The following is a 27,112-nucleotide window of genomic DNA, read 5'->3' as shown; positions in this document are numbered from 1 at the left end:
GAAAGCCCCTTTTCAGTCACGTGCACGAAAAGTAACGGGGAGAGTAACTCGAAGGACAAACTGCGCAACTCCTTTCTTGCCGGGTTAAAGTCCAGCGCCCCGGGGCCCAGCTCAGGCGCCCCGTTCCTTGCCCCCCACTCCCACCGGGCTGTAGTATTTGAAAAACCCGATCGGGGACGTTTGGCTCGGGCTGCACCGTGCAAACGACTCCCTCGCGGCAGGTCTGGGGTGGTTGTAGCTGAAGGAGCTGGCGGCGCACCCCACTACAGCGCCTGCGCCCCGCGGGTTTGGAGGCCGCAGGGTGAAAGGGAAGGAAACTCCAGAGGCGTTTACCTCACCCCACGGGGAGCCCCCGCCCCGCCCCGCCCCGCCCCTCGGAGCCGCTTTTCCTATCGCGCTCCAGAGCTCTGGGCCCCTTTCTGCACCGAGGAGGGGAGCTCACTGCTCCGCCGCCCTCCTCCCCTCCCACCGGGGCGTCTCTCGCCAACTTGTAACCCAAACTTCGCTGCATTAGTTCCCTTCCAGCCCCATGGGCGGAAACATCACGTAGCCGCCGCCCGTGCCAGGGGAAAGCAAGGAGCAGCACTTCGCAGCCTCTTCAGCCGCTGGCCTTGGCAATGGGCGGGCCGCAGTTGCGGGACAACCCGGGACTGTTCAGCACGGTGTAGCTTCAAACAGCTCCGAGCTGGGCGTGCCGGGGGCGGGGGGCAGGTGACAAAACCTGCCTGGCCCGTAACCATGAGCCGGGCTGCAGAGAGCCCAGCTGGAAGAAGGTGCCTGGGCTCTGAGCCCCGGGCTCCGGGGGTAAGTTGGGGCGGAACTTTCCCTCGGAGGTTAATGGAGCCTGGTGCCTAGCGCGGGAGGTTCCCCGGGTCATGCGCCAGGAGCCCCCTGCTGCTTGGAGTCGGGCGCGTGTTTGGGTGGCGCGAGGGAACTTTGCACGGGGAGCTGCGCGTGCAGCGTGCCCGGCAGCCCGTCAGTGCAGGCTGAGCTCGCTTTTTCCAGCGCCCCTCCCTCCTCGGCCCGGCGGCTGCTCGTAGCAGGGCTGCCTCGGCTGGTGGGAGCTGCTGGCTGCGTGCACTGACCTGAGTCCTTCTCTCCTTGCAGGTCGCGGAGGGAAGCTCGGGGCGAGAGCCGCCCCCGCTCCCTCTGGAACTCTCCCCTAGGAAGAGGCTGCAGCCTGGCGCCGATGAGGACCGTTGCGGCAGCCGCCCCCCTCCGGAGGGAGCTGGGGCCGTCTCGGTCGCCGAGCTGGGGCACTTCGAGAGAGCCGGCAAAGGAGGGTGGTGCAAGAACTGCCAGGCCAAGCTGGCCGAGTTCAAGAAGCAAGCCCTGAAATTGGCGGCCAGCAACAGCCCCGCTAACTCCCTGCCGGTAAGCCAGGCCCTTGCCGGGTTAACCTGGGGCAGGCACAGACTCGTGCTGAGCGGGTTGCCGAGCGCACGTGGGGCTGGTGCAGCTGGAGGGCTCTGGAGCTACCTGGAGCGCTCGGTTCTGCCCACTGCCCGGCTGCAGCTAGATATTTGCACCCTGGATAAATCTTTATGAAGGGGACTACCTAGAACACAGGGGCTAGAGCTATGGCCCTGAGGTTCCTGTGATTTATCTAGAGCTGGGCTTAGGGAACTCAGTGCTGCCTCGTGGAACACCAGCAGAGGCACTGAGACCACTGAGGAGGGAGAGTGAAGTCCCTGTTCTACAGTCTTAGCTTGGAGCCAGGTGGCTTTTTGCTCATGTGGTAGAGCTCATGGTTTAACCCCTAAGGTCACTGGTTCATTCCCTCCTGCTGATAACCCATTAATTTTTTGCAAAGTATTCTTCTGTGTCTCTGTCTTTTTACTAGGTAGGGATCTAACCTCAGTGCTGTAGAACTAGATCTTTGCATAGGAAATACTTCTGTCTATATGTTGTGCAAGGCTAGGTCTTTGCTTAGTGCTGATCCAGAAGTACAAAATAAGAGGAGGGGGCAAATCCCCTTCCCCCATCTAGTTTCAAGACTGAGTTTGATGAGTGTATGTATGGTTTGGTATGGTGGGATTGCTTTGCTACTGCTAGTGGCAAATATCCATGACAGTTAGAGATGAGATGAAGAGGGCTCTGATTTACTTGGCCTTGGGCTGGTGGGTCTAATGTATTTTAGGTCAGGAAGTAATTTCCCCCAGCTCAGATCAGCAGTGATTCTGAGGATTTTCCAGTGGCGCACAGCTAGTGAAAGTGACAAATTCTATGTAACTTGAAATCTTTAAATCATGATTTGAGGGCTTCTGTAACTCGGCCAGAGATTATGGATCTGTTGTGGGAGAGAGGTTCAGTGGCCTACAATGTTCAGGAAGTCAGACTAGCCTCTGAATGATCACAATGGTGTCTTCTGGTCTTGAAGTCAGTGAATACAGATCCAGGGTCGATTTGTCTATGTCTAGATTGCTATATGTACGGTTTTCTACCTATATTGCATGTGAATGAGTGATTTCTTGACTAAAAATGCTTAAAACATTTCAAAGGCTTTCGATTTCAAACTTTCCTTCAGCCAAATGAAACTGCAGCTGTTGCAAACTCACCCTGTACAGAAATCTAACCGATTGCGGGTTTGACTCTCCAGTTCACATTGTCCCAAAAAGTAGATTAGACCTTGTGTGGATCACTGCTGGTGTGGGAGATCAAAGTCAATTCAAACTCAGCAAGCTTTCATCACAGTGATGAGCATTAAGTGCCAGAAGTGTCCTTTGTGAAACTGTGTGGAAGTTGGTGTAAGTGGTCTGTGACTCTGTGTCCCAGGCATATTATTCTGTAAATAGCCTGAGTTGAAGCTGCAACTGTGCTTTACAGGGCATTAATTCCTTCTGCTGTGAGATGACTAACAATTGGCAGCAGCTGTGGTGCTGCTCATTTCATGCAGGCCTTAAAATGCTATGGAAAGTTAAACTCAGGTATTCCTGATGTACCTATATATTTGATTCACGTACATTGGAAAGAAAGTTTGAATGCTGGGTTTAGTGGACCCCAAACAGTAAGATGTTTGAATACTGTATGCATTTCTGTTTGATGAGTTGACTCTTGTATCTTATGTCACAAGGGCAAACCTAGACATATTAACAACTTAGCAAGATTAGGTAGTAGGACAATATAGAAAGAAGACTTCAGTTGTTCTGTTACAAGGCAGAGAAAGCATGTTAAGTTTTTGATAACATTGGAAGTAACATTGTTTTCCAAACAATGCTTATTTGGATGTTTGCAAGAATGGGGGTACTCTGCAGAGGAAGCCAAACCCTCTTGACCTTCATTTTAATTCAAAGAGTTCCTGTATGATCTACAGAATTCCCATTGAATCTAAATATAGTTTTGTTTGGAAGTGCATTGTACTGTAGTGTCAGAATGCAAAGCTCAGATTATACTATTTCAGGGCATGATCCAAAGCACTCTGAAATCAGTAGGAGTCTTGCCATTGACTTCAGTGGGCTTTGGCTCAAACCCTTATTTCTTTAGTGTAAAATGTCAAGTACTTTATCTCAACTGCAGGCAGAACTATTGGACTGCCTGTTGTCTGGGTTGCCATGAATGGTGAATAGAAGTTTAATTTCTTATTGTCAAGTGTATGTGGTGTACTGGCTTTCAAGAAGCACACAATGCCTGAATTCTTATGATTCTTAAAGGGGTCTTTGCCTCTATTGGAAACTAATAAGGTCCTATATTTAGGTGGAGGAGTAAATGGATCTTTGTCATGGGAGGGAAAATACATATGCTGGAAAATCAGTGTGTCTTGCCCAGGTGTTCAGGTGAAGAGGCCTGTCCCCAAAGGCCAGTTTGTGTGGTCTCATTGGTGAACCTCTCTGGGGAACCTCTCTGATAAGCACTTGATGATGGGTAAATTAATCTCCCTTTCTTCAGGGTTCAAAGTGTGCACAGAAAAGTAATAGCTTAATAGCTGTCATGGTATTAAAACCTTGGAAAACTTGTTCCTAGAGTAATACATACAAAGAATGGTTAGATTATTGGGTAGTATATGATAATCTTAAAAAGCTGAAGCTGTAGAGGTGCAGGATATTTTTCAAATGCTCACCTTACATTTGGCTCAGCAAATAAACTAGTTAGTACAGAGGAGGACCACACCTTCAACAGCTAGATTCCATATTAGGCAATAGGAGCCTATGGTCACTGGTCCTGGCATTGCTGTGAGGGTGCCAGAGCTATCTTGATTTACAACCGTTGAAATGGGACCTACTCTGCTGGCAGATATTGCATTTTATAATGTTTATGCTAAAAAAGAAGCTTTTATTTTGCTTTCTTGTTTAATTGCATAGCAAGACATTTAAAAAACCCAGCTCCTCTTTTGGACAGTTGCAAGTACATACACTGAAAATAAAGAGTTCCTTGTCACTTGTTCTCAGAGACTATGGGATGAGTAAACACAGGAAGGCCACTCTTCTTTGAACTTGCTATGTGCATAAAGGATTTGTGGCTTTTGCCTTGATAATTAAGGGATCTTTCAACACAGGTTCAGAAAGATCGCCACACCTGGTTCTGGGGCTCTATGGGAATCTTAGTGGGCGGTATAGGGATGAAAGAAGGACATCCTTATTGGCGAAAGAGGGATGTTGCAGTCTCATACAAGTTAAGCAATCAAATTCAGTTGAGAGTAAAAAGTCAAAATATTTTTTACTATGCAAAGGATGAGTTTCTGTAACCTATCCTAAAGGATAGTAGAAACGTAATTGCTTGAGAAAATTGTGATGAATTTAACTTTGTGTGTCTGCCCTTTCAGTACAAACAAAACCCACCATCACTTTAAAACAAAGTTTCAGGACTAGAATTAATGATTGGTACATGTTTGTTGTGTGCATCTTTTAAAAGACAACTGACAAGAAAGATATAAATGTTTGCATAGGTTAACATTCCAGAATCAGGCTTTTACAGAAGAAATTTACTGCCCTCTACACTGTCATTCTTTTTCTGTTTTTATTGTTTGCTGTCATAGTGATACCTGAAAATGAATTAAGATGTAGAAGCATGTGTAGAAGCAAGCAAAGTTTAATTTGGAAGTATCCAAGACTGGTTTATCTATAATGAAAAGTTTTGTTCGTCTTGAAGATAGAATACCTCAGAGAACTGGTAATAGGATACTGAGTCTTTTACTAACAGGACTCTGGTTTGAATTCAGACCAGGTTGGTAGTGACTGAAAGTTGTTATAATTTGACAGCTGTTTGGTGACCTACAGGAAAAGAGTTGGAGGTGGCAGTCTCGTTCCCATTTGGCAGATATTCTCATCACAAAACCACAGCACAACAATTAGCACTAATTGGCATAGTTGTTGGCAGTCACACAAGAGAGACTACAGACTGAATGGGCATGTAGATTTAAATAATAATAATAATGCTTAGTGTTTAAGATCTTCACAGCACTTGACAAATGTTAATTAATTAAGCTATTCAGTGCCCCAGTGAGGTAAGTCAGTCAGATGTCAAAGCAGCATATGGACCTCAGAAACAAAGGAAACTTGCAGAAAGACTAGCGTTTGTGTAGGCCAATTACACCTCTTTATTTATGCTGGTATAGTTAAAACACTACAACCTCAATGGGGATGCAGCTGTATAGGTATAACGGTGCTTTATGCTGGTATAGTTATTCCTGTCTGGGATGGAAGATAAGCTATACTGGTATAAGACGCCATTATACCAGTATAACTACATCCACAATAGGGACAAAATTATACTGGTATAGTTAACTCTTTCAGTTAAAAAAATCACTTCCCTATCCTAAATAGCTACATCGGTATGAACTATGTGTTTAGACCAAGTTTCAGTGAAACCAAGAGCACAGGCAGTGCTAGTTTGAGACATTCTTAGCTTCTTTAATATTATGGTAAAAGGAGGGAGCTAAGTACCAGGTTCCGGTGTTCAGCCTGCCCCTCTGAAGAGCTGGGCAACCTTGGGGGTGACTAGTGATGAAGGATGTGGGGGGCTACTGGCCACATGACTGTCCCCCTGTGTGACTCCTCCCTGTGCTACTGGGGAACAGATGGGACAATGTCCCCTGAAGCCCGGGCCATGCCTCTCCCTGCCCTTGCTTTGCCCTGCCCGCTCTTCTCTGCCTCTGCTTTGCCCTCCCCCTGCCTCTTGCTCTGAGCCCCTGCCCTAGAGCAACATGGCCCAGGGAACTAGCAGAGGGGCCTGGAACCCACAGCAGGGGTTGAGTCCCTTTGCTTTTCCTGGCAGCTTCCTGTCTGTGAGTGTGGGGATTATCCTGCACCTCTCCCTAAGTGACGTGGCTGGGAGCTGAGGAGTGGAACTTCACTTCCAGCTGACAGAGGGTGTGAGGGGGCCTGCCTGTTTGTGCAGGTGCCAGGCATAGGGCAACTGGAAGCTATGGCCCCTTGCCTCTCCTGCCTGTGGCATTTGGGTGGGCATATGGCTCCTCACACTTCCTCTTGTGTTGCTGTAGAGCTAGCTACATGTTGCACATGTTGACAGTCTCGGAGTGGCCATGACAGTCTTCTCTAGAGGATGGGTATAGAGTTGTCTAGTGTTAAGTTGATGAACATTTGTATCATGGTTGGTAGGTCCTTGTCTGACGGGAAGGGTTATAATTTCCTGACAAGCAGGAGGTGAAGAACATTGTCCTGATTACTGTTGATACCTGGTTATCAAAGTATGCTGTTGAAACTAAAATACTCCAAGGCCTCACACTAATTCAGCAGACAGAAGGAGATGTCTTTCACAGAGACTTTTGTCAGGGTCTTGGAAAGCTCGTCAACATTTGTTCTCTTCTTCCTGCTAGTAACTCTTTTCTCTTGGCCGGAATAATCTCCGGCCATTTTTTTTTTTTTTTTTTTAATCCAAGTGATTATTTTGTGCAGAGATTTGCCTCTTTATTAGGTGCATAAGTCACAGAAATGAAGAATAGAGTGTCTGTCAGCTTATTGGTGACACTAGATACAGCAGCATTAGTGTCTTCTTCCAGAGGTTTCACACATATGCCAAAAAGAGAAGGGGTACAGGTTTGTAACTTGGGGGCTCAGTATGTAAAGGTGCTTGATGACCAGTTGCCCATTGTCACTTTGAGTGTCATCAGAGTATGGTCACAAACACTGTGTCGGTGAGTTTGTCAGGGACAAGAGGCTTGGAGTTTAGGTGTTTGTGAGATCAATGGCTTTTAGTGTTAGTTTTGGGAATATTGGTTGGTCTGACTGTTTCGTGGACATGTAGATTGATAGCCTTCTCTGAAGAAGATTTAAAGGAGGTCATCAGTAGTGGACCCATTTGTATTTCCCCTGGACTTCTCTTACAATTGTGCTTACCTGGATAAGTAAGTATCCAATTCTCGTGTGAATATCCTTCACAGCTTCTAGTGCCTTTGAGTAGGCAAGAGAGCCAGACTTCGTTAGGAGAGTGAGGTGGCCTTTTCTCTCTGCTGTGGGTGAATGAATGTTGGTTTCCTTTATCTCTATATTCCAATAATCTTTTGAGCTCTGTACTCATACTGCTCCTGTGTCAGGGCTTGGAATTTGGTGAAGTCAGCTGATTATATGTAATGACTTACTAGGCTTTAATCAACCTGTGACTCATCTTTATTTTGCTGTGGGGCTATTTGAACCCTGCAAGCTGGCCCTGCCACGGTGGGATTGACACCCATTGGAGGAATGATATGGGGGAAGCTTGTGCTAATGCTCTTTGCACTTTCCCTGTGGAGAACAGAGGACTTCAGTTTTGATGTTCCAGTTTTCGGTGCCTTTGGGGAGTACTAAATTCCCTTTAAAATGTTTTTTATTTAACATTTCAAAAGACTCATCAGTGTAGAAGGTGTGCCTTTATTAGTAAATATGAGCTACAGGGCACCTTTAATATTTAATTTCTGCAATACGTAATCTTTCATAGACTTGGCTGTTGAGCACTTCAGGCTATAAGATCAGATGTGGTTTTCAGGTACACGTGAAATCCAAAAAGGGGATAGTGACAGTATCAGATCAAATGTACTGCAGTGAACAACCACGTCAGCTAGCATGTCCTTAGTCCTTCAGTAGTCCTCATGCTGTATAATAAGCTATGGAAGCTCATGGGACTGAAGCACGCTCAGCCTGCCTAAAACACTTGGATTGGCAGGCATGCCCTTTTAAAACACAGGTGAGCAGGATTGTCATGTGGCATTGATGTTTGAGGCAACTGGCCTTCTCACAGGGGGATCTGAAATGGAGGAAGTCAGGACTATGCAATTAGCCCTGGAGGCTGCAGCTTCCTGGGCTGGTTGAGGGTAATTAGTCTCTTGTTCTTTGTCTAGCTAATTTCTTCAGCACTGTGGCCTGCTGGCACAAAAGGGAGGGAGCACATAAACCAGTTAGAATGCCTGGGGATGTGAAAAAGCATCTGCTCCTAACATCTGAGGTTACTTTGAACCCAATGAACTATATAGTGTTGTTTTTGCCAAGAGTTCCACTTACAGTGATCCCAAACTCTGACATGTTAACAGCAAGACTGTGGGAGGCAGTGGTCATTTCTTCTGCAGCTGCAGATTGTGACAGCAGTAACATCTGTGTGCCTTACAGTGGCACGGCTGTACTGTTATAAGATAAGCGGTGTAGCTGCCTTTGTCCCTAGAGGAGAGTTCTGACAACAAAATAAACCCACTCCCAATGAGAGGTGGTAGTTTTGTCACCAGGAGAGAGTAGCCCACTGACAAAGCGCTGCCCATATCTGTGCTTTTCATCGTTACAACTTTTGTCATTCGGGAGCGTATGTGTTTTTTCACACTTCTGAGTGACAGAAATTTTAATAACTGAACTACAGTGTGGACACAGCTGTATTCTCTGGGCTTGATATCTGAAGACCCTTGGAATGTGGTTTGATAAAATCACCAAGAGATTTTTCTCTATTTAGAATAGATCAGGATCCTCTCCACTTCTTCTTTCTGCATGCCCTTGATACCTGAATCTCCAGTACCATGAAAATGGCATTGTCTGTTTAAGACCAGCTCACTCTACCTACTGAGAGAACACACTGAAATTGGGGAGACAAGCTAAACTGGCCTGCTTTTAATGGACAGATTTTTCTTGTGTAGAGATGAGTTTTTACACCATCTTTTCTAGAAGGAGGAAACTTTCAACCTGCATTGGTATGTATTTACTATATGGAGTAAAATTTTAGGAAAAACCCTTCATTCATCTTCGACCTGAATTACTTTCATGTGCTGAATGGGTCCATGCTGCTCAGGGTAGGAGTAGGGTAAATCTGTTTAATTAAGGTTACTCCATTCTCTTTCGTTAGCATAGGTGGAAGTCTGTGGAATCCAACTTGTCAAATACCATCTGCATCTTCCAACCTGAAACCCTAGTCCAGAAGAAGTATTCCCCACTTTCATCATCAGTGTAGTCAGTGTACATCATCAGTGTACAGAAGAAACTTGGATTCTATTCCTGCCTCTGCCTAACCCTGTCACCCTTGGGAATTCACTTAGGCTGGAGTTTTCATATGTGTCTGCTAAGTTTATGTGACTGGTTTTGGATGCCCAATATGACAAAAGACAAGGACTTTCTTTTCAGAGCTTCTAAGCATCCACAGCTCCCACTAGCTTCAAATGATGGGAAAAAGGTCTATGGTTAAGACTTGAAATCTTTCTTTAAGTCTTGGAACTTCCTATGTGAATCTGAGCAAGTTATTTAATCTCTCAGCTTCCATTTCCCATCTGTACAATGGGAATAAGAGTCTTTTTCCTTACCTTGATCTGTGTGGTCTTTGGGGCAGAGATTGCCTCTTACTGTTCTTTCTAAAGTGCTTGCAACAAGGGAGTCTGATATGAGTTGTGGTATCTAGATGGTATTGTAATACAAAGCGTAAATAGTAATAAAAACTGGCTCTGATGCTGAACACAGGATGTTGCAATGTGGAACTTGTAACTTCCGAGTAGGTTACCAAACCTTGTAATTTCAAATTGGGGGTGAAGTTTGGGACTGTCTCATTGGGGTCACAGGTTGCAGATATGTCACTATCATTTGAAGAGAAGAAATGTTTTAGGAGCCGGAAATCAATCCAGGAGCCTTAGGAAATGATCTATTAGAACGGTAAAAATGCTTCTGGCCTAAAATAGCTCTAACAGCTAATGAGCAGGGCCATTGTGAATGTGTGGAACAGCAAGTATGGGGTACTGCAGATTGTGTCAGGGCCAAGTCGAGTGTATTTCAGGAGCAGGTAAGAGCTCAGATGAATGAGCACGGATTAGATCTTTAATGATGGATTGGTAATACATAGAAGATGCTTAGCTGCGCATGGCAGTGGGCACTTACTATTGATGAACTAAGGTAGATCCTTGGCATATACTGTAAACTCTTTCATATCCAGCATTCTATCATATGGAACTGTCAAATAACCAACATTTTAACCATAAGTAAATTTTAGTTATGTTATCCATAACTACAGGATAGTGAAAGTAAATAGAAATAGGTACAGCAAATGCAGTGTAAGTTTAGAGTGCACAATACATTTTGACTTACCTTTCCCAAATGTTGAAGTTGCGCAAGCTTTAAGCTCTGTAATTGAGATGTTCACTTGCACAAAAGGAAAATCATTTAAATGATATAAACAAAACCATTCATTTTAAACAGCAAAATTTCACATTCATTTTTCCATGTTTACTTTTAGCACTTAGAATCGGGCTTTGTTGCATACATGTAATGCAAAGTGCATTAATGCAGGATCACAAGGAGTGCCAACTTTAAAGGGTTAAAATACAATATTCCTCTTCCTATGACTCATGCCTTACATTCAAGCTTTAGTCAATGTTCTTAGAATTTAGTAAACTGATCTAAATTTCTCATTTAGACTGAGGCCAACATTACCATATGTCAATACTTGTACCGAATTGATTAGAACACCAGACGGGAGTGGGAAAATGATCAATTTTCATTTAGCTCTTAGCAAATCTTCTGGTAACATTGTTGGGGGATTTTACACTTCTCAGTGACTGAGGTGAAGGCATACTGAACAAAACCGAAACTTGATACCTCTATTTATGGTGAACATTGAAAGGCTCTCAGCATTAGATGTGGAAGCAAAGCATTAGTTCTGGTTTTCACAGCATTCACAGGATTATGTTTAAAGTGTATCCTGTTTTTACCACAACATACAAATGTTGAAATGTATTTTGTGCTACCATTAAGGCAGATAGAAGAAGCCTTATAGAGTTACTTTATTGATCAGTGCTGAGCTTGCTGAGAATGGGCTGAGTTTGCTATAATGTTTTAATAGGCATATTCAGTTTATGTATCCTCTCTTTTGAATCACGGAATTATATCCATACAAGGTGCAAGAGAGCTTGAGAAGTTATCTAGTCCAGACCCTTGTGCAAAGGCAGGACCATTCGTTGCAAGCGTTTGTCCAACCTTCTTAAAAATCTCCCGTGAGAGGCATTCCACAACTTCCCTTAGTGTATGTTTAGACTGTGCAGAGGATGGACCCTCGATTTTGTGCACCTGATAAAGGTGTGCAAAATCAAACTGTCCAGCGTTGGCAGTCGACCCCTATACTTCTCAGTATTGCGAGGAGCAAGGGATGCTGGTGGGAGAGTTCTCCCATTGAACTCCCTCTGTGAGGACTGCCAAGTAAGTCAATTGCAGATAAGTTGATTCCAACTACAAAATTCCTGTAGCTAGAATTGAATATGTACAATCTATTTACCCTGCCTAGTATAGACCTGCCCTTAGAAGCTGTCAGGGCTCTCTCCCCACTCTGAGACTCCGAGTGCAGAAAGTTGGGACCTGCAGAAAACCTTAGACATATCTTGTCTGTAGGCTTTACCTAAAAATATCTCCCCAAGGACACAAATTCCCTGACCCTGGGTTGACAGACTGCAACCACTAGTGGAAAAAGCCCAACTTAAACCCAGGAATTCACACTTGTCTATCTTCCTCTGGGGTAAACCCCAAGCTTCATCCTTTCCTTAGGAGATAGTTTGGAAACAAAGAGCTGTAATCTGATAGCTGACCCTGCTTTAGGCAGGCATGCTCTCTAGTACACAGATGCTCTCTAGTACACAGAAATCAAATAATTGCCTTAAAGTAATTTATTCACAAAACAGAAGATGGAAAAGTACCAAGAAAATAACTAAAGAAACTTAAGTGCTAGATGTAATTAAAGCAACTAAGGAGTATTAATATTAGAGCACAGAGAATTATTTCACTAGGATTGAGCTTAGAAGTTACAGAGTACGGGGAAGAATCAGTGAGCCTGACAAAGTGCATGCCAGTTCCAAAATAAACGTAGCCTGATTGTGTCTAACTAAACATTTCCTGTCTACTTTCATATCTATGTTCTGATTATGAGACGGCCAGGAGATTTACTGGATTCATTCAAGATGCTTAGGATCAATCATTTTTGTCTGTCTCTTCTACATCAGCCAACAAAGACCCCTCAGACTGCAATTGTTCTCTGTTTAAATTAATTTCTCTTCGTCCCACTGGCTTACCTGGCAGGCCCCCGCAGAGACGCTCTGAGGGTTAATCCTTTACAGGCATTCATTCATGACAGAAGCCCATTCCAGAGCTTAACTAGTCTCATAGTTAGACAGTTTTTACTAATGTCTAACCTAGATATCCCTTGATACAGTTTAATCCATTTATAACTTGTGTCACTTCCAGTGAACGTGGAGGGCAATTGGGCAGCGTGCTCTGAACATATTAGAAGACTGTTATCAGGTCCCCCGAGTCGTCTTTTCTCAGGACTACTAAACGTGCCCAGTTTTTAAAACCTTTCCTCATAGGTTAGATTTTCTGTGTCTTTTGTCATCTTTATTGCTGTCCTCTGGACTCTCTTCAGTTTGTCCATATCTTTCCTTTGAGGGCAGTGCCTACAACTGGGTGCAGTATATTGTGTGAGGGTTCATCAGTGCAGAGCAGAGTGAGACAATTGCCTCTCACTTCTTACATACTGTGCTCCACTTAATACAGTAAACTCTCTCATATCTAGCATTCAATCACCTGGAATGCTCAAATAACATGCATTTTATACATAAGTATATTTGTTACATTTTCCATAAGTGCAGGATAGTGAAAGTAAATACAACAAATACAGTATAAATTTACAGTGTACAGTACTACTGTTGTTGGTAAATAAAGTACTCTGCATAGTTTTGTTCGTATCTTAATATTTAATCTGTTTTTTTTTTTTTTAGTGTTATGCATTGCTAGGTATATCTTTCTGTTATCCAGAATAGTTGAATATTTGGCAACTTCTCAGTCCTAGTGCTGCTGGATATGAAAGAGTTTACTGTACCCAAAAGAATATTAGCCATTTTTCCACACCTGTGTCACATTATTGACTTGTACTCAGTTTGTGATCCACTATAGCCCCCAGATAACTCTTCTACCCCCTAACGAGTTGTTCCCTATTTTTGTAGCTGTGTATTTGCTTTTTTTTCCTTCCGAAGTGTAACACTTTGTACTTCTCTTTATTGAATTTCTTTCTCTTGTTGATTTCAGACACATTCTCCAATTTGTCAAAATGTCAGTATACGGTCTGTCTGATGAGGCCCTGGCTTATGATAATTTATTTACTTGTTATTGATTTTTGGGTCTGATATTGTAAAGTGTGATGCCTCTTCCACTTTGGAAAAAAAAACTTGAGGGCATTCTGCACTTCTCATTGTGGGAATCAAAGGTATTGGCATGGTAGGGGTCTACTATAGCCTACCTCTCCAGGAAGACAAAGTGAAATAGGTTTTTTAAACAGCTAGCAGAAAGCATTCACAGGAAGTGTCTCGGTGCTGATAGGGGACTTCAGCTCTTCAGACATCTGTTGGGAAAATAACACAGTAGTGTGCAGATTATCCAGTAAGTTGCTGGAATGCATTGGAGACCATTTTTTTATTTCAGAAGGTAGGAAAATCTACTGAGGGAGAGGCTCTTTGAGATTTTGTTTTGACAAATGTGGAGGAACTGGTTGAGAATTTGAAAGCTTAGGACGGAGGGGGTGGGGCCAAGGGCAGTCAACTTTCAGTTGTGCTTGCCCATCACCACTCCCTTAGAGCTGCAGACCGGTGGAGCAGCACTGCAGTGGCATTTCAAAGGGGCCTGGAACTCCAGTTGCCATTACTGCCAAAGAAACAGTGGTGGCTGAAGCTCCAGCCTCCTTTGAAAGTCTGGGTTCCAGGGCAATTGCCCCCTTTTTCATTCTCTCCTCCTGCCCCCACAGCTGCAGGCCTGTGGGTGGCCGCTGGACAGGGGGCTAGGATTTTGCCCATAACTTGCAGTTAAACATGAGGTTAAAAGTTGGCTCATGACCTTCCATTGAAATGTTGAGGTTAGTGATGCAGTTTGCATAGTTGTGATCAGCGCAAACGGTTCTTCCGTGTTGTGTAGTAAAGGTTGTGTTGCAAAGTGTATTTGACATTCCTCAAACAAGCTTTCACATGGGGAATTTTGTGTGCAGGACTGAGTAGCATTGCAGCGCTCTAAGGTATTGTCCTTCTGTGGGTTTTGTAAAGAGGAGTCATAGTAAAAGTAATTGATAATATGCTTAAGGTCTCTCAGTCTGTAGAGAGACAGCTTCCTCCAGCAATTACCTCTAAAAGTAAAATAGAAACCATTTATTATTGATAACATGCTCCACATAAAGAAATATTTCTTTTGATATTGTTAATTTTTTATTCATAGGCTCAGAAAGAATCTAGAGCAAGTCAAATGTGGTGGATGAGAAGAACATATGGGTTACTGTATTAAGTTTACATATTTTTGGTTTGATGGATTTATGGCTTTTAATTACATCTTCATGCCTGTTCACTTGAATTGGGATCCCTTGGGGGCCTTTTTCTAGAATTTCATGCTTATGTTTTTACATCTGTAAGATTCTTTAACCTATAACCTTGTGTGTTCCTATAGCCACTTGCCTGACCTTTGCTGAAGTTGCATTTTATTCATTAGTTTTAGGTTTCAAAACTTTAACCAAGAGCAAAATGGGCAGAAAATGCTTTTGTGACCTAAAGGTTGCTCAATAACCATGACACTGAAACAGTTTGATATATTCTAGCTATGAAAGACAGGCAGTGAGTCTCAGGTTTTCCTTTGGAGGAGGAAGTTTGTGTCTCCTTTTTTCTGAGGCTGTTCAGGGAGACTTTGTAAATCGGAGCGGCACCACACTGCTCTCATATCATGCATCTCATATCATGCACCGGTAGTGCCCTGTGGACTTTCTGCTTGCAAGTAATCACCTGAACAGGAGGCACCCACACCTCTCTGACACTCTCCCACAGGGCTGTGAGTGGGACTGTGTAAAAGCTTCTAAGCTTCACAGGTTTAGAGGTCTGAATCTTGCAGTTTACATACTACAGCAAACTCTGTTTTAACCAGCATTCTATCCAGAAGCCTCAAATAACTGGCATAACCATAAGACACATCACATTTTATTACTTCATCTACTGGCATCAAAACAGAGTTGAACTGGCAGCAAATATAGCATATAATACTACAGTTGTTGGTAAATAAAGTACTCTGCATGCATTTTTGTTTGTTACTTAATATCTAATCTTGTTTTTCTTGAGTGTTATTCCTTGCTAGGTATACTTCTTTGGTATCCAGAATATTTGAATATCTGGCAACCTCCAAGTCCTGGGGCTGCTGGACATGAAAGAGTTTATTGTATTACTTCCAGTTGCTGTCAGATTTAGGACCTGAGCATCATCTCATGACAAAGTAAATCAGGAATGATTCCACTGAAATTTGTGCATAAAGCCAAAATAAAATGAGCAGAAAATCAAGCCCGTTGACTTCAGTAGAGTTACTTATGATTTACACCAGTGTAACTGAAGCCTGTTGGTAGTTGAGTTCTGCGTCAGCAACTCCTGTGAGGCTTGTCATATGCACCACACTTCTCACACTGGTGTCGGGATGTATTCAAAAGGTGATGTAATAACATGGTTTGCTTGATAGCTGATAATACGCTGGGCATTAGTGTCACTGTGAAATGTTTATCATGGCACAATAGGACACTGAACAAAGGAGGCAAAATAGGATTTTTCCATATAAAAGGGAAAAATGTGGTGGCAAATGCCCTACCCAGGAAAGACAGTTCTGACCCGCGGCCTCCAGGCCAGGCAGTGACTATCCCTCCTGCAGTTTTGTAATGAGGATGTTGTGATGATAAGAGCACACTAAGCTATCTGGCAAGGGACTCCCTGGTATGTAGCAGTATGGTGGCTGACCAGCCCAATGTATGCTCATCTCACTATTATCTTCATATCTATCTAAAATGGGCTGTGTTAGGTATTGCATATGAACTGGGAAGACACAGGTAAAGTCCATGACCAAACAGGGGAGGAAAAGGTTTTGTCCCGGAGAGGAGGAAAGGCAGCTGTCTGCTTGTCTCCTGTGCAAATAAAGCATGGGGAATCTGTCATAAGGCAGAGGGAGGGAACTTGTTCTTCCTTGCCTCAGAGGATAGAACAAGAGGCAATGGACTGAAATTGCAGCAGGGGAGGTTCAGGTTGGACATTAGGAAAAAGTTCCTAACTGTCAGGGTGATCAAACACTGGAACAAATTGCCAAGGGAGGTGGTAGAATCTCCATCACTGGAGATATTTAAGAAGAGGTTCGATAGATGGCTTTCAGGGATGGTCTAGAAAGTGCTTGGTCCTGCCTTGAGGGCAGGGGGCTGGACTCGATGGCCTCTCGAGTTCCCTTCCAGTCCTACTCTTTTATGATTCTATGAAAATATTAGGAGCCCTTTTTACATAGGGTTCAGCAGGGAGGTGGAAGGGCCACAGGAGGGAAAGAATGGCAGAAGTCATCCAGCCACTAGAAAGTGGGCCAACAAATGTTGGGAGCAGTGTTCCTGCCAATACCTTCCACATATAAGTGGAATACATTTTGTTATGTGCACCAAGGCATGTGCAGATGTGCATCACCAATAGAAACCCATGCTGTCAGCTGTGGGTGGCTGTGGACACTCTGCTAATCAACTGGGTGACACCTGAATCTCTCCTGGGCAGCTGCCCAAGTGGTCAGCTTACAGGGAACACTAATTAAGAGATGAGACAGGCAGCCATTTTGGCATCTTTCACTTAGCAAGAAAGGAAAACCAACCCCTTGTGGTGCTGTGAAAAGTCCTGACTGAGAGAAAGCCAGCCATGGCTGTAAAGAAAAATGATTGTTCACAATACATTTCTTGTCCAAGACTCTAGCTTGGTAAGTGAGGTGTTAGCCGTTAAAAAGCACACTTCTATTTTTCTTTGCTTTAAATCATTTTTGTCTTTGGTCCTTGTACTTGAGGTCACTTTAAACCCTCTATTTTTTAATTTTCATTGAAATTAACTTTTATTTTTAACCCAAAACAACCCAGAACTGTGTTTGTATTGAAGTGGTTGTTGACTCCAGTTAGAGTAGTCAGCTGCGCTTTTATCTTATTAAGGAAGCAATGAACCTTACAAACAGACTTTTCTTAGCATTGCCACATAGGGCTGGACACTTCAAAGTGGACAGGTTTGGAAAAATTTGGGGCTGGGAGCATGTGGTGGTCACACTGCAAGTAGTAACCAAGGCTGGTGGAGATCAGGGTAGAATTGTTGCATGGTAGGAAGGCTGCTGTTATCAGAAGTGGCACAGCCCACAGACCTTAGAACTGTAGGCTGGTCTGCCGGCTCTTGACATCCGTGCTGTGATCCCCCGCAACAGAGCATTTGAGGTACCCGGCATTATAGAGCAGGTGGTGATACAACCTCTTACGAGGCTGGGTTGAGCCCTAGAATATTATCCTAACTGCTGGGAAAAGCAGACCTCTATCTATATTTCATATCGGTCTCTGTATGTATGTGTGTCACCCGTCTGTCTCATTCTGGCTAATTCAGAATGATTTTCATATTCATTTTTTCACTGAATGAGGATTGTGTGAACTATATGTGAAGTGTAGCTGGGAAACAACTGATCCAACAGGTGTACAACCCAGAAATGCAGTATACAAACCTGAAAAAAGTTCAACTTTGGACTGACATTAGGCAGGTGAAATATCAGCTCCTGGGACGTTTTAAAAGATGTTGGAGTGAATGAGATGGGTTCCTAATGAATATGGAATGTCAGTCTTAACTTTAGCATCTGTAACTGGGAATGGTATAAAAAAATCTTTTTGTCGGTCAATTAGACTGAGTGAACGAGTGATTTTTTTTTTTTTTAACGTTCAGTGTCCTAATGGAAATACATGAAAAAAGTTGTTTAGGATCAGACCAAAACTGATATATTTTATTTGTTCTTGATGAAAGTTTGTTTTTACTACCAAATTTTCTTTTGTTTTTTGCCTCATTTCATTGTGTTTTTGGATATTTTTCCCTCACCTATTTTTTAAACAAATCTAGCTTAATTGCAGAAAAATGTTGCTTTGAAATAAAAATTGGAAATGTTTCATTTTGAAAAAGCTGAATCAGTTAGACTTCTTTGAATTTTGTCACATTTCTTTACTAATCAAACCTATTTATCAAATTTGACATGAATTTGTGAATAGGTTCATTTGACTGAAAATATGTATTTTTTTGTCAATTATTCACTGAAGAAGATTCTCCCAGTTATACTGTCTGTATTTTTGTACAGAACCTATCATTGTGGTTTCTGAATACCTCTCAGCTTCTCTGTCTTTTAATGTTTTAGTCATGACTTTGACCGCCCCCCCGCCACACGAAAGATTTGTACTGCAAAAATTTGCTTGGCTTGCAGCATTTTGTAGCCTGGCCCATGTCTCTGTGGAAGACATGGCTTTTCTGACTTGAAAGGTCTTCAGTGAGCAGCATTTTACTGTAACATCATTAGAGATTCTGCATTGGAGAGGATTGCAGAATATATAGAGACCCTTAATGTGGAGCAGAGATAAATATTTGGCTTTTAAAAGCGAATGCAAATCCAGTGTTTGGGTCTAGTGTTGGGTCTTTAAAATACATATCGTTTTCCATTGTTTTTTGTGATGTAATTTCCATTTTACGTGTTTGTCCAAATTCCATCTGACTGACTTTCTTCTTCACTACTACAGTGGTATTCCTGTTATGCCAATATGGAAACTAGCTCAGAGCATCTCCTCTACTTTTGAAGGCTGCACTCTTGTTTCCTTTGATTCTGAGTAGTGAGAGGTCTGGAACAGGCGGTTTTCTCATTAAGAGTAATGGTACAGAAGCATCCCATCCACATTGTAGTGAAGTGACCTGAAAAATGACTGTGCAGAGAGGAAAAAATGCAAACCGGCTAACTGGAAAGTCAGTTTTTTTTCATCAGGGTTAACAAGATCCTTTAAAGCAGTCCTGTAGCACTTTAAAGACTAAAATAATTGATTAGGTGATGAGCTTTCATGGGACAAAACCACTTCTTCAGATCTGGAAAATCTTGATAAATGAAGATTCTGATAAATGAATACTATGTTTACACACACACACACACACACACACACACACACACACACACACACACACACACACACACACACACACACACACACACACACACACACACACAGAGCAAAAAAAACCTCAAAATGAAGTACGTGGTTGTAACGACAAAAATATATACCATCAGTATATGATATTTAAAGAAAATGTTAGATGCTTGTGGCATACCTGCGAGTTGTTTGTAGAACACCAGTGTTTCATGGAACATAGTTGAAGAAACTCTGCTTTAAGCCTATGCTAGAACAAGAAGGAGCTGGGTCTGATCTCAGCCTGGTATAAGGCATGAGTATAGTAGTTAATTTGAAGGCACAGGAGTGAAATCATTGTGTGATCAGAATCAGCTACAACATATTCAGCATGTGATGCAAGTCAGAAGGTCAGGAGGGTTGCTTAATGGATTGGGAGTTACTGTCATTGTAGCCAGAGCTGGACAATGACCTCAGGCAAGCAGAAGTTGTTAGCGTTAAGAAGATCATCAGTGTTTCAGGTGGAAAAAAGTATTGGACATATTTTCAGTATCATTCTCTGACATTTACACTTTTTGGGTCAGATCAAGCCCTTTGTTTGTATGCATATAGGATGCAGAAATAGCAGAGGACTTGCATACTGTATGATCTTGGAGACAAAGGAGTGATGGTGAGCAACATTCTTCTTGTCTCACCAGCTTTGAAGAAATCCTTGCAGAGACTTTAGGCTGATTCTGTTCAGCATTATCTGTGTCCGCCTGGCACTTGAAGCCCTTGAATGTGAGAAGTAAGTATTTGCCAAGTAAACAGATGACTAAAGGCAACCTGACTTCTGAGGGAGACACATTGTCACTGGAGATGGGCACCTCAGGGAGTAGCTTGAAGGCGAAGGCTGTGAATATCCTGAGATCACAGACTTTTCCTGTTGCTCTTGGGATATTCCAGGCATTAGCAATGCCACTCCCTGACAGAATGAAGCCTCAGGCCCATGAAGTTTTCTGTCTCCATTTTCATCTTAAATGTTTTTGCCTCAGGAGGACATTGTTTAACCCTCAATTCCTGTTAATTTTCAGGGGAGCTGTTCATGAAGAGTAGCTCATGCTATTGAAAATAAATGCCTAAGGCTTAATGTGCTCTAGTGGGTGATTCAACAGAATGGCATAGATATAAAGGGAAAATGAAACTGGGTATCATACTTTCCTGGCAATGTGGTTAGTACTGAAGGGCTGGGAAGAGTATGAAGTATGGTCCTCCCAGGAGAATGATAGGAGGAGAGAAATTTTATCAGCATATGCTCCATTCTGCATTATGAAGCAAAGCTTTGAGGGGGAACAGCTAATGGCTATATCCAAAATTTAATGGGCAATGGAGAACCTAAGGAGTCTGTGTTCTTGAAATCCACAGTTACCTACAGATATTGGGACACTATCATTTCTATTATTCCTAACTTTTAAAACCTTAGTGTGATATACTTCAGATGTGCTCAATCACAGACGAATTTGGTGGGCTTAAAAGGGTTAAGTGAATATTATAAAATATTGTAGTGATCACATGTGGAAAATCACATGAATTTGGTTCGGGCCATCAAGAGCTTCTCACAGGGCTTGATTCTTCTGCCACTTTTTAAAGCCATGAAATTCCATTTAACTGCCTAGAGTTACTCCTGATTTATACCAGTGTATAGGAGAGGAGAATTGGTAAAAGACTCAGTTCATTTGCATGTGAATCTGTCAGTCTTCACACGCTTCGGTTTTACTTTCTCCTGTAAAAATGCTCTTGAAAGCAAATTTGTGTCTCCTCAGCACTTTTGTTTACAGACAGGGAACAGAGATATGGAGTTCCAGACAGACATATTTTTGGTATGGGTTGTTTTTGAGGACTCGTTTGATGATAAGTCTTTTGTTCAGTCTGGTACTTTGTCATTAATGACCATAGAGTAAGTAGATATGCAGAGCTAGAGGAAATCCTGTCTTATACGCTCCTATTCTAGGGGAGCCTTAGAAAGGGTAACAATAATGCCACTTAGGTTTACTTAGTGAGGTAATGGGTAAACATAGTTACAAATAAAAACTAGCATGAGTCCGACAGAAACAGAAAAATAGCTTATGAGGCATAATGTCGTCTCAGCTGCATGCGGATAATCAGGCCAGTTGGTGCATGTGGAATACAATACAAACTAAAGGAGCTGAAACAATTTGTCCGTTACCTACCTGTCGCTGTGGGTGTAGGATTTAGGAAGTTGGCAGCTAATATTAAAGTTAACTCAAAAAAAGTTAGGGGCCTGACCTACAACCTATTCGAGTCAATGGAAAGACTTGAAGGTCTTACTTGGCTTTTGCTGGAGCCAGTGGGATTTCTGTATGAAATCTTATGTATGAAAACCTTAGATCTTGGCAAATAGATGACTGATTAGGGCAGGTGAAAGAATAGGATGAGTTTTTAATAATAATTTTTGCAACACATATGTTCTTATTTTTCATCAAAGATTTCTGAAATTTGAATTGTTTTGACGAGCTCCATCTACAGCATTGTCGAGAGCAAAAAATGGAGGATGCGACTTAAAACTCCAGTGTATTAGTGTCAGCTCTGCCACAGATTTCCTAGTGGGACCTCGGGCAATTAAATTAGACTCACGTTTTCAAAAGCATCCAGTTACTTTTGTATGTGCACATTGCTCAGTGCACACACACAAGTCAGTGAATTGCATATGTACAAATTTTAGTTCACATGCAGTCTTTACATATACGTGCTCAACTTGCGTGTGTGCCCTTAAAATGGGGCATTTATCTTTTTGTGGCTCAGGATCCTCGATTGTAAAAAAGGAATGATACAATACTGCACAGTGATGTTCTGAGAATCATGCGTTAACAGTATTTGAAAGATAAAGCCCTCTATATAATGTTTATCATTTATTTTGTTTTATTGTGTTTACATCCCTAAATGGCACTTTAAACTATCTCTCTAAGGATTGTACCTTTTCTTTAGGAGGGAGACTTTTGGATTGAAATACATCAAGAAGTCCTATGGCATTGTATTGAAGACTCTGTGCTTTTCTTCCCTCGGTGCAAGATTTATAAAGAAACACTCCATTGAAGTACATCATTTAGATTAGGACATTGAAAAGAATAAAAGGAAATTATTAAATTCCCCTGTTACATGCAGCCTTTGGGCCTGTTTTCCCAGTGCTGAAAACATCACTTAGTTAAGAATGTGGTAGATGGCGATTTTCACTGGGAAGAGGACATGTGACAGGAGTTGCCCTAAGATTTCCCTTTTGCAGCATTAGGTTGCCCTCTGGCTCTGTCAGTTAGAGCAGCAAAAAGTGCTCAGATGTGCCTTTCAGAGTGAAGGTGGTGGCAGTTCTGAGGAGCGTGAAGAAGGGTCATTTATGCAGGGTAGGCGTTCCAGGAATGAGGGAGATTCCATGTGCATGATGTCCCAGTGGAACAGTTGTTAGACCTGTTTACTGTCCTGATCCAAGGATATATTTTTTTCCCATTTGTACATGGGTAGTAGTATCAGTCAGTCATCAAAGAGAGGGAAGGGCTTCGGAAAAGCTTCGCTATCCAGCTCTCTCCCTTCTGTGTATGTGGAAGATCAGGCTTTGGTAAGCTCCATTTCTGTCTTCTCTTATGAGGACCAATTTCTTTCATTTATTGTGTTGTGAGAAGAGAGGCTGCCTGGGGAAGGTTGTTCCACAAGAGACAGGAAGCATGGTGGGTGTGAGGTTGTCTAGGATGGAGTGAGCATGGGGAATTGGGCGTATCGTGGATGGGAGGCAACCTAAGGAAGGAGGTTGTGTGGGATTCCTGTGGAGTGGGAGGAACGCTCATGGTGGGGTAGGTCTAGGCAGGGGGAGCATGAGTCAGTGTGTTAAGCATGATAGCTTGAGGATGAGTGAATCACAGAATCACAGAGAAGATTGCAGAGAACTCAGGACGTCACTGAGTCCAGCCCCCAGCCCAAAGCAGGACTAACTCTAACTAAATCATCCCCATCAGGGCTTTGTCACTCTGGGATTTAAAAACCTCTAGGAATGGAGATTCCCTATCACCTTCCCAGGTAACCTATTCCAGAGCTTCACCACTGTCCTCATAAATTGTTTTTTGTAATATCCAGCCTAGACCTCCCCCACTGCAATGTGAGACCATTGCTCCTAGTTTTGCCATCTGTCATTACTGAAAACAGCCTCTCTCCATCCTCTTTGGAACCTTCCTTCAGGTAGTTAAAGGCTGCTATCAAATCCCCTCACTCTTTTCTTCTGCAGGCTAAACAAGCCCACATCCTTCAGCCTCTCCTCATAGGTCATGTGTTCTAACCCCCTAATTTTCATTGCCATTTGCTGGACCCTCTCTAGTGTGTCCACATCTTTTCTGTGGTGTGGGACCCAGAATCGGAAGTAATACTCCAGATGTGGCCTCACCAGTGCCAAATAAAGGGGGATAATTACTTCTGTAGATTTGCTCTAGATACTCCTCCTAATGCATTCCAATGTGCCATTAGGCTTCTTGACTACAAGAGCACACTACTGACTCATGTCCAGCTTTTCAGCCACAGTAATCTCCAGGCCCTTTTCTGCAGAGCTGCTGCTGAGCCAGTTGGTCCCCAGCCTATAAAAGTGTGTGGGATTCTTCCATCCCAAGGGCAGGACTGTGCACTTGTGCTTGTTGAACCTCATCAGATTTCTTTTGTCCCAGTCTTCCAATTTGTCTAGGTCACCCTGGACCCTGTCCCTACCCTCCAACATATCTACCTGGCCCCCTAGCTTAGTGTTGTCTGCAAACTTGCTGAGGGTGCAATCCATCCCCTTGTCCAGGTCATTAATAAAGATGTTGAACAAAAGCAGCCCTAGAACTTGTCTTTTGGGTGCTCCCCTTGAAACCGACTGCCAAACAGATATTGAGATATCGAGCTGTTGCTCACTACCCGTTGAACCCAACAGTCTATCCAGCTTTCTATCCATTTTACAACCTATTTATCCAATCCATACTTCCATAATGTGCTGTCAATAATTATGTGGGAGACCATATCAAAAGCTTTGCGAAAGTCAAGATTAATCAGATCCACTGACTTCCCCATGACCACAGACCCAGTTACCATGTCATAGAAGGCAGTCAGGTTGTCAGGCTTGAAGATTGTCAGGTTGTTCTTGGTGAATCCATGTTGGCTATTCCTGATCACTTTCTTCTCTTCCAAGTGCTTCAAAATGGATTTCTTTAGAATTCCATCCACGATTTGTCCAGAGACTGAAGTGAGGCTGAATGGTCTGTAGTTCTCTGGGTTGTTCTCCTTCCCTTTTTTTTTTTTTTTAAAGATGGGTGTTACATTTGCCTTTTTCCATTTCTCTGGGACCTCCCCCATCTCCATGAGTTTTCAAAGATAGTGGCCAAAGGCTCTGCAATGACATCTGCCCACGAAGCACCCTAATCTGCCCCCATGGATTTATATATGTTCAGCTTTTCTAAATGGTTCTTAACCTGTTCTTCCTCCGTTGAGGGCTTCCAGTCTCCTTCCCATTCTGTGTCCATTCCCTAGTGCAGCAGTCTGGGAGCTGACCTTGTCTGTGAAGACAGAGGCAAAAAAGTATTGAGTATTTCAGCTTTTCACACATTATCTGTCGCTAGGTTACCGCCTTCATCTAGTAAGAGTCACCACCCTCCTGATCACCCTCTTATTGCTAACATGCCTGTAGAAACCTTTCTTGTTACAGTAAACTCTGTCTTAACTGGCATTCTGTCATCTGGCATTCTCAAATAACCAGCATTTTTATTGTAAGTAAATGTTAGTTACATTTTCCATAAGTACAGTATAGTGAAAGTAAATATGAATACAACAAATACAGTATAAGTTTACCATGTACAGTACTACTGTTGGTACTTTACACACATTTTTGTTTGTTAATATCTAATCTTGTTTTTCTTTAGTGTTATGCATTCCTAGGGATACCTCTCTCTTATCCAGAATGTCTGAGTATCTGGCAACCTGCCAGTCCCAGGGCTGCCGGATATGAAAGGGTTTACTATACCCTTCACATCCCTGGCTAGCTGCAATTCCAGTTGTGCATGGGCCTTTCTGATTACATCCCTGCATTCTCGAACAATATATGTGCAGAGAAAATATATCATCATGTGTTAGTGTGTGGTATCAGCTTCTTTATCCCCGATTCATTAATAGTTATACCGATTCCAGTCATGTGGAGGGGAAGGAAGCTATCCATCAACGGCCACCCTTCAAAAACTCCTCAGCTATGGCCTATTTTCTGAGGCACTCTTGTGTATCTTTGTGGTTTCATGTTACCTTGTGACAGAAATCTTGATTATTAGCTTTAATATTTTCAAGAATACGATGTCTGTAGGTGCACCTACTGCACATTGAGGGTTGTCATCAAGATTAAAGATGTATTTAGGAAATTCATAATAGAGAAAAATGCTTAATTAAAAATATTAGTTTGGAGGCCAATCCATCTTCAGCTAGTTTGCTGGAAATTGAAAGGAGTTTTACACAATGGCAAGTGGTGGGAAAATACATTTGGCTTTCTGCATTTTAAACAGGAAGGAACTTTTTAAATGCACGACTTACAATAGTAATCAGGGAACTTATTTGGGAACACTGTATTGCATATTATAGCCGCAGTGTTTGAGGAGGCATGATTAGTCTGTTCTGCTTTCTTTAATTAATATTTTTGAGACAAGAGAAGAAAAAAGTTTTAATTGTGACGTTTTTGGATCTACTGAAAATAATTGGTTCTTTTTACACGGAAAAAGATTTCTGAAGGTGAAAGCTAATACATTGTGAGGTCATGGCAGTCACTTAACAAATTCTTCATTTCCAGAGAGGAATAGCTTTATGTGAAAAGTCTTAAATTTAGAGTATGCAGTAGAATTTTTAGCTCTTCATCCCCAGTGACCATTATAAAATTGCCATATGCCTAAAAATATGCTCAGCACAACTGTGATTTTTCAGATTCTGAGTTCACTGTCATTTTATGACATAATCCTTAGTTTAAAATAAAATTATTCTTCTTCAATGGAGGATGAAAGCCATTTGGTTATATATGGTTCATTATAAAATGCAGTAACTAAGTATTTTGAACAGTACACATGCTTTATTTGAGTTTTTATACCACTTTTGGTGAACGGTAAACTAGAACATGTTGTCATTTTTGTCATGATCCGTCCATAAAATCAGTTATCTTTCTCTTTGGTCCAACTTATAAACACACATAAAACTGAAGCAGATGTTAGAGCAATAATCAGGTGCACACTGTAGTGCTTTGCAAAGTTTTAATTGCAGGATGGATGTTGCATGTTTAATGGTTTTGGTTAGTAAGTGTTTCTTCTGTCAGTTGTGTTTTGGGCAGGTTGTTTAATTATACTCAGTATTCATCTTATTATTTTACCCGGACAGCCTCTGAATAAGCTTTCTCTCTGAGAATTATTTTTTCTGTCACAACATATACAACACTGAGGACTTCAGTTTTGCTGTAGTTCTGTATGATACACTGTGGTGAAATCAAAGTGTTTTACGACAGTAGTTCTTTTGGGGCAGGGATTATCTCTTTTCTAGGTTTTCACAGCTCCCAGCATAGTTGAACCCCACTCTCAGTTGGGCCTATGGCTAGCACTGTAATATATATATTAACAGAGAGTAAGCCATGCTAGTCTATACACTATCAAAACAAAAAGTGGTCAAGTAGCACTTTAAAGACTAGCAAAATAGTTTATTAGGTGAGCTTTCGTGGGACAGACCCAATTCT

General features: G+C 42.4%; 1 protein-coding gene across 1 annotated transcript in view; it reads left to right on the top strand.

Moving 5' to 3' along the window:
* Positions 1-424: 424 nt before the first annotated feature.
* Positions 425-27,112, top strand: part of KIF26A (kinesin family member 26A) — a 138,023-nt gene continuing 111,335 nt past the window's right edge. Inside the window, exons 1-2 of the mRNA XM_074996405.1 lie at positions 425-804; positions 1,108-1,374. Of these exons, the coding sequence (XP_074852506.1) occupies positions 739-804; positions 1,108-1,374 (333 nt within the window). The 5' untranslated portion in view covers positions 425-738. The remainder of the gene's footprint in view (positions 805-1,107; positions 1,375-27,112) is intronic.

Source organism: Carettochelys insculpta, chromosome 6 (assembly GCF_033958435.1).
Source record: "Carettochelys insculpta isolate YL-2023 chromosome 6, ASM3395843v1, whole genome shotgun sequence".
Lineage (NCBI taxonomy): Eukaryota > Metazoa > Chordata > Testudines > Carettochelyidae > Carettochelys > Carettochelys insculpta.
The sequence above is the reverse complement of the archived record's forward strand: the minus strand, read 5'-3'. Positions and strand labels throughout refer to the sequence as shown.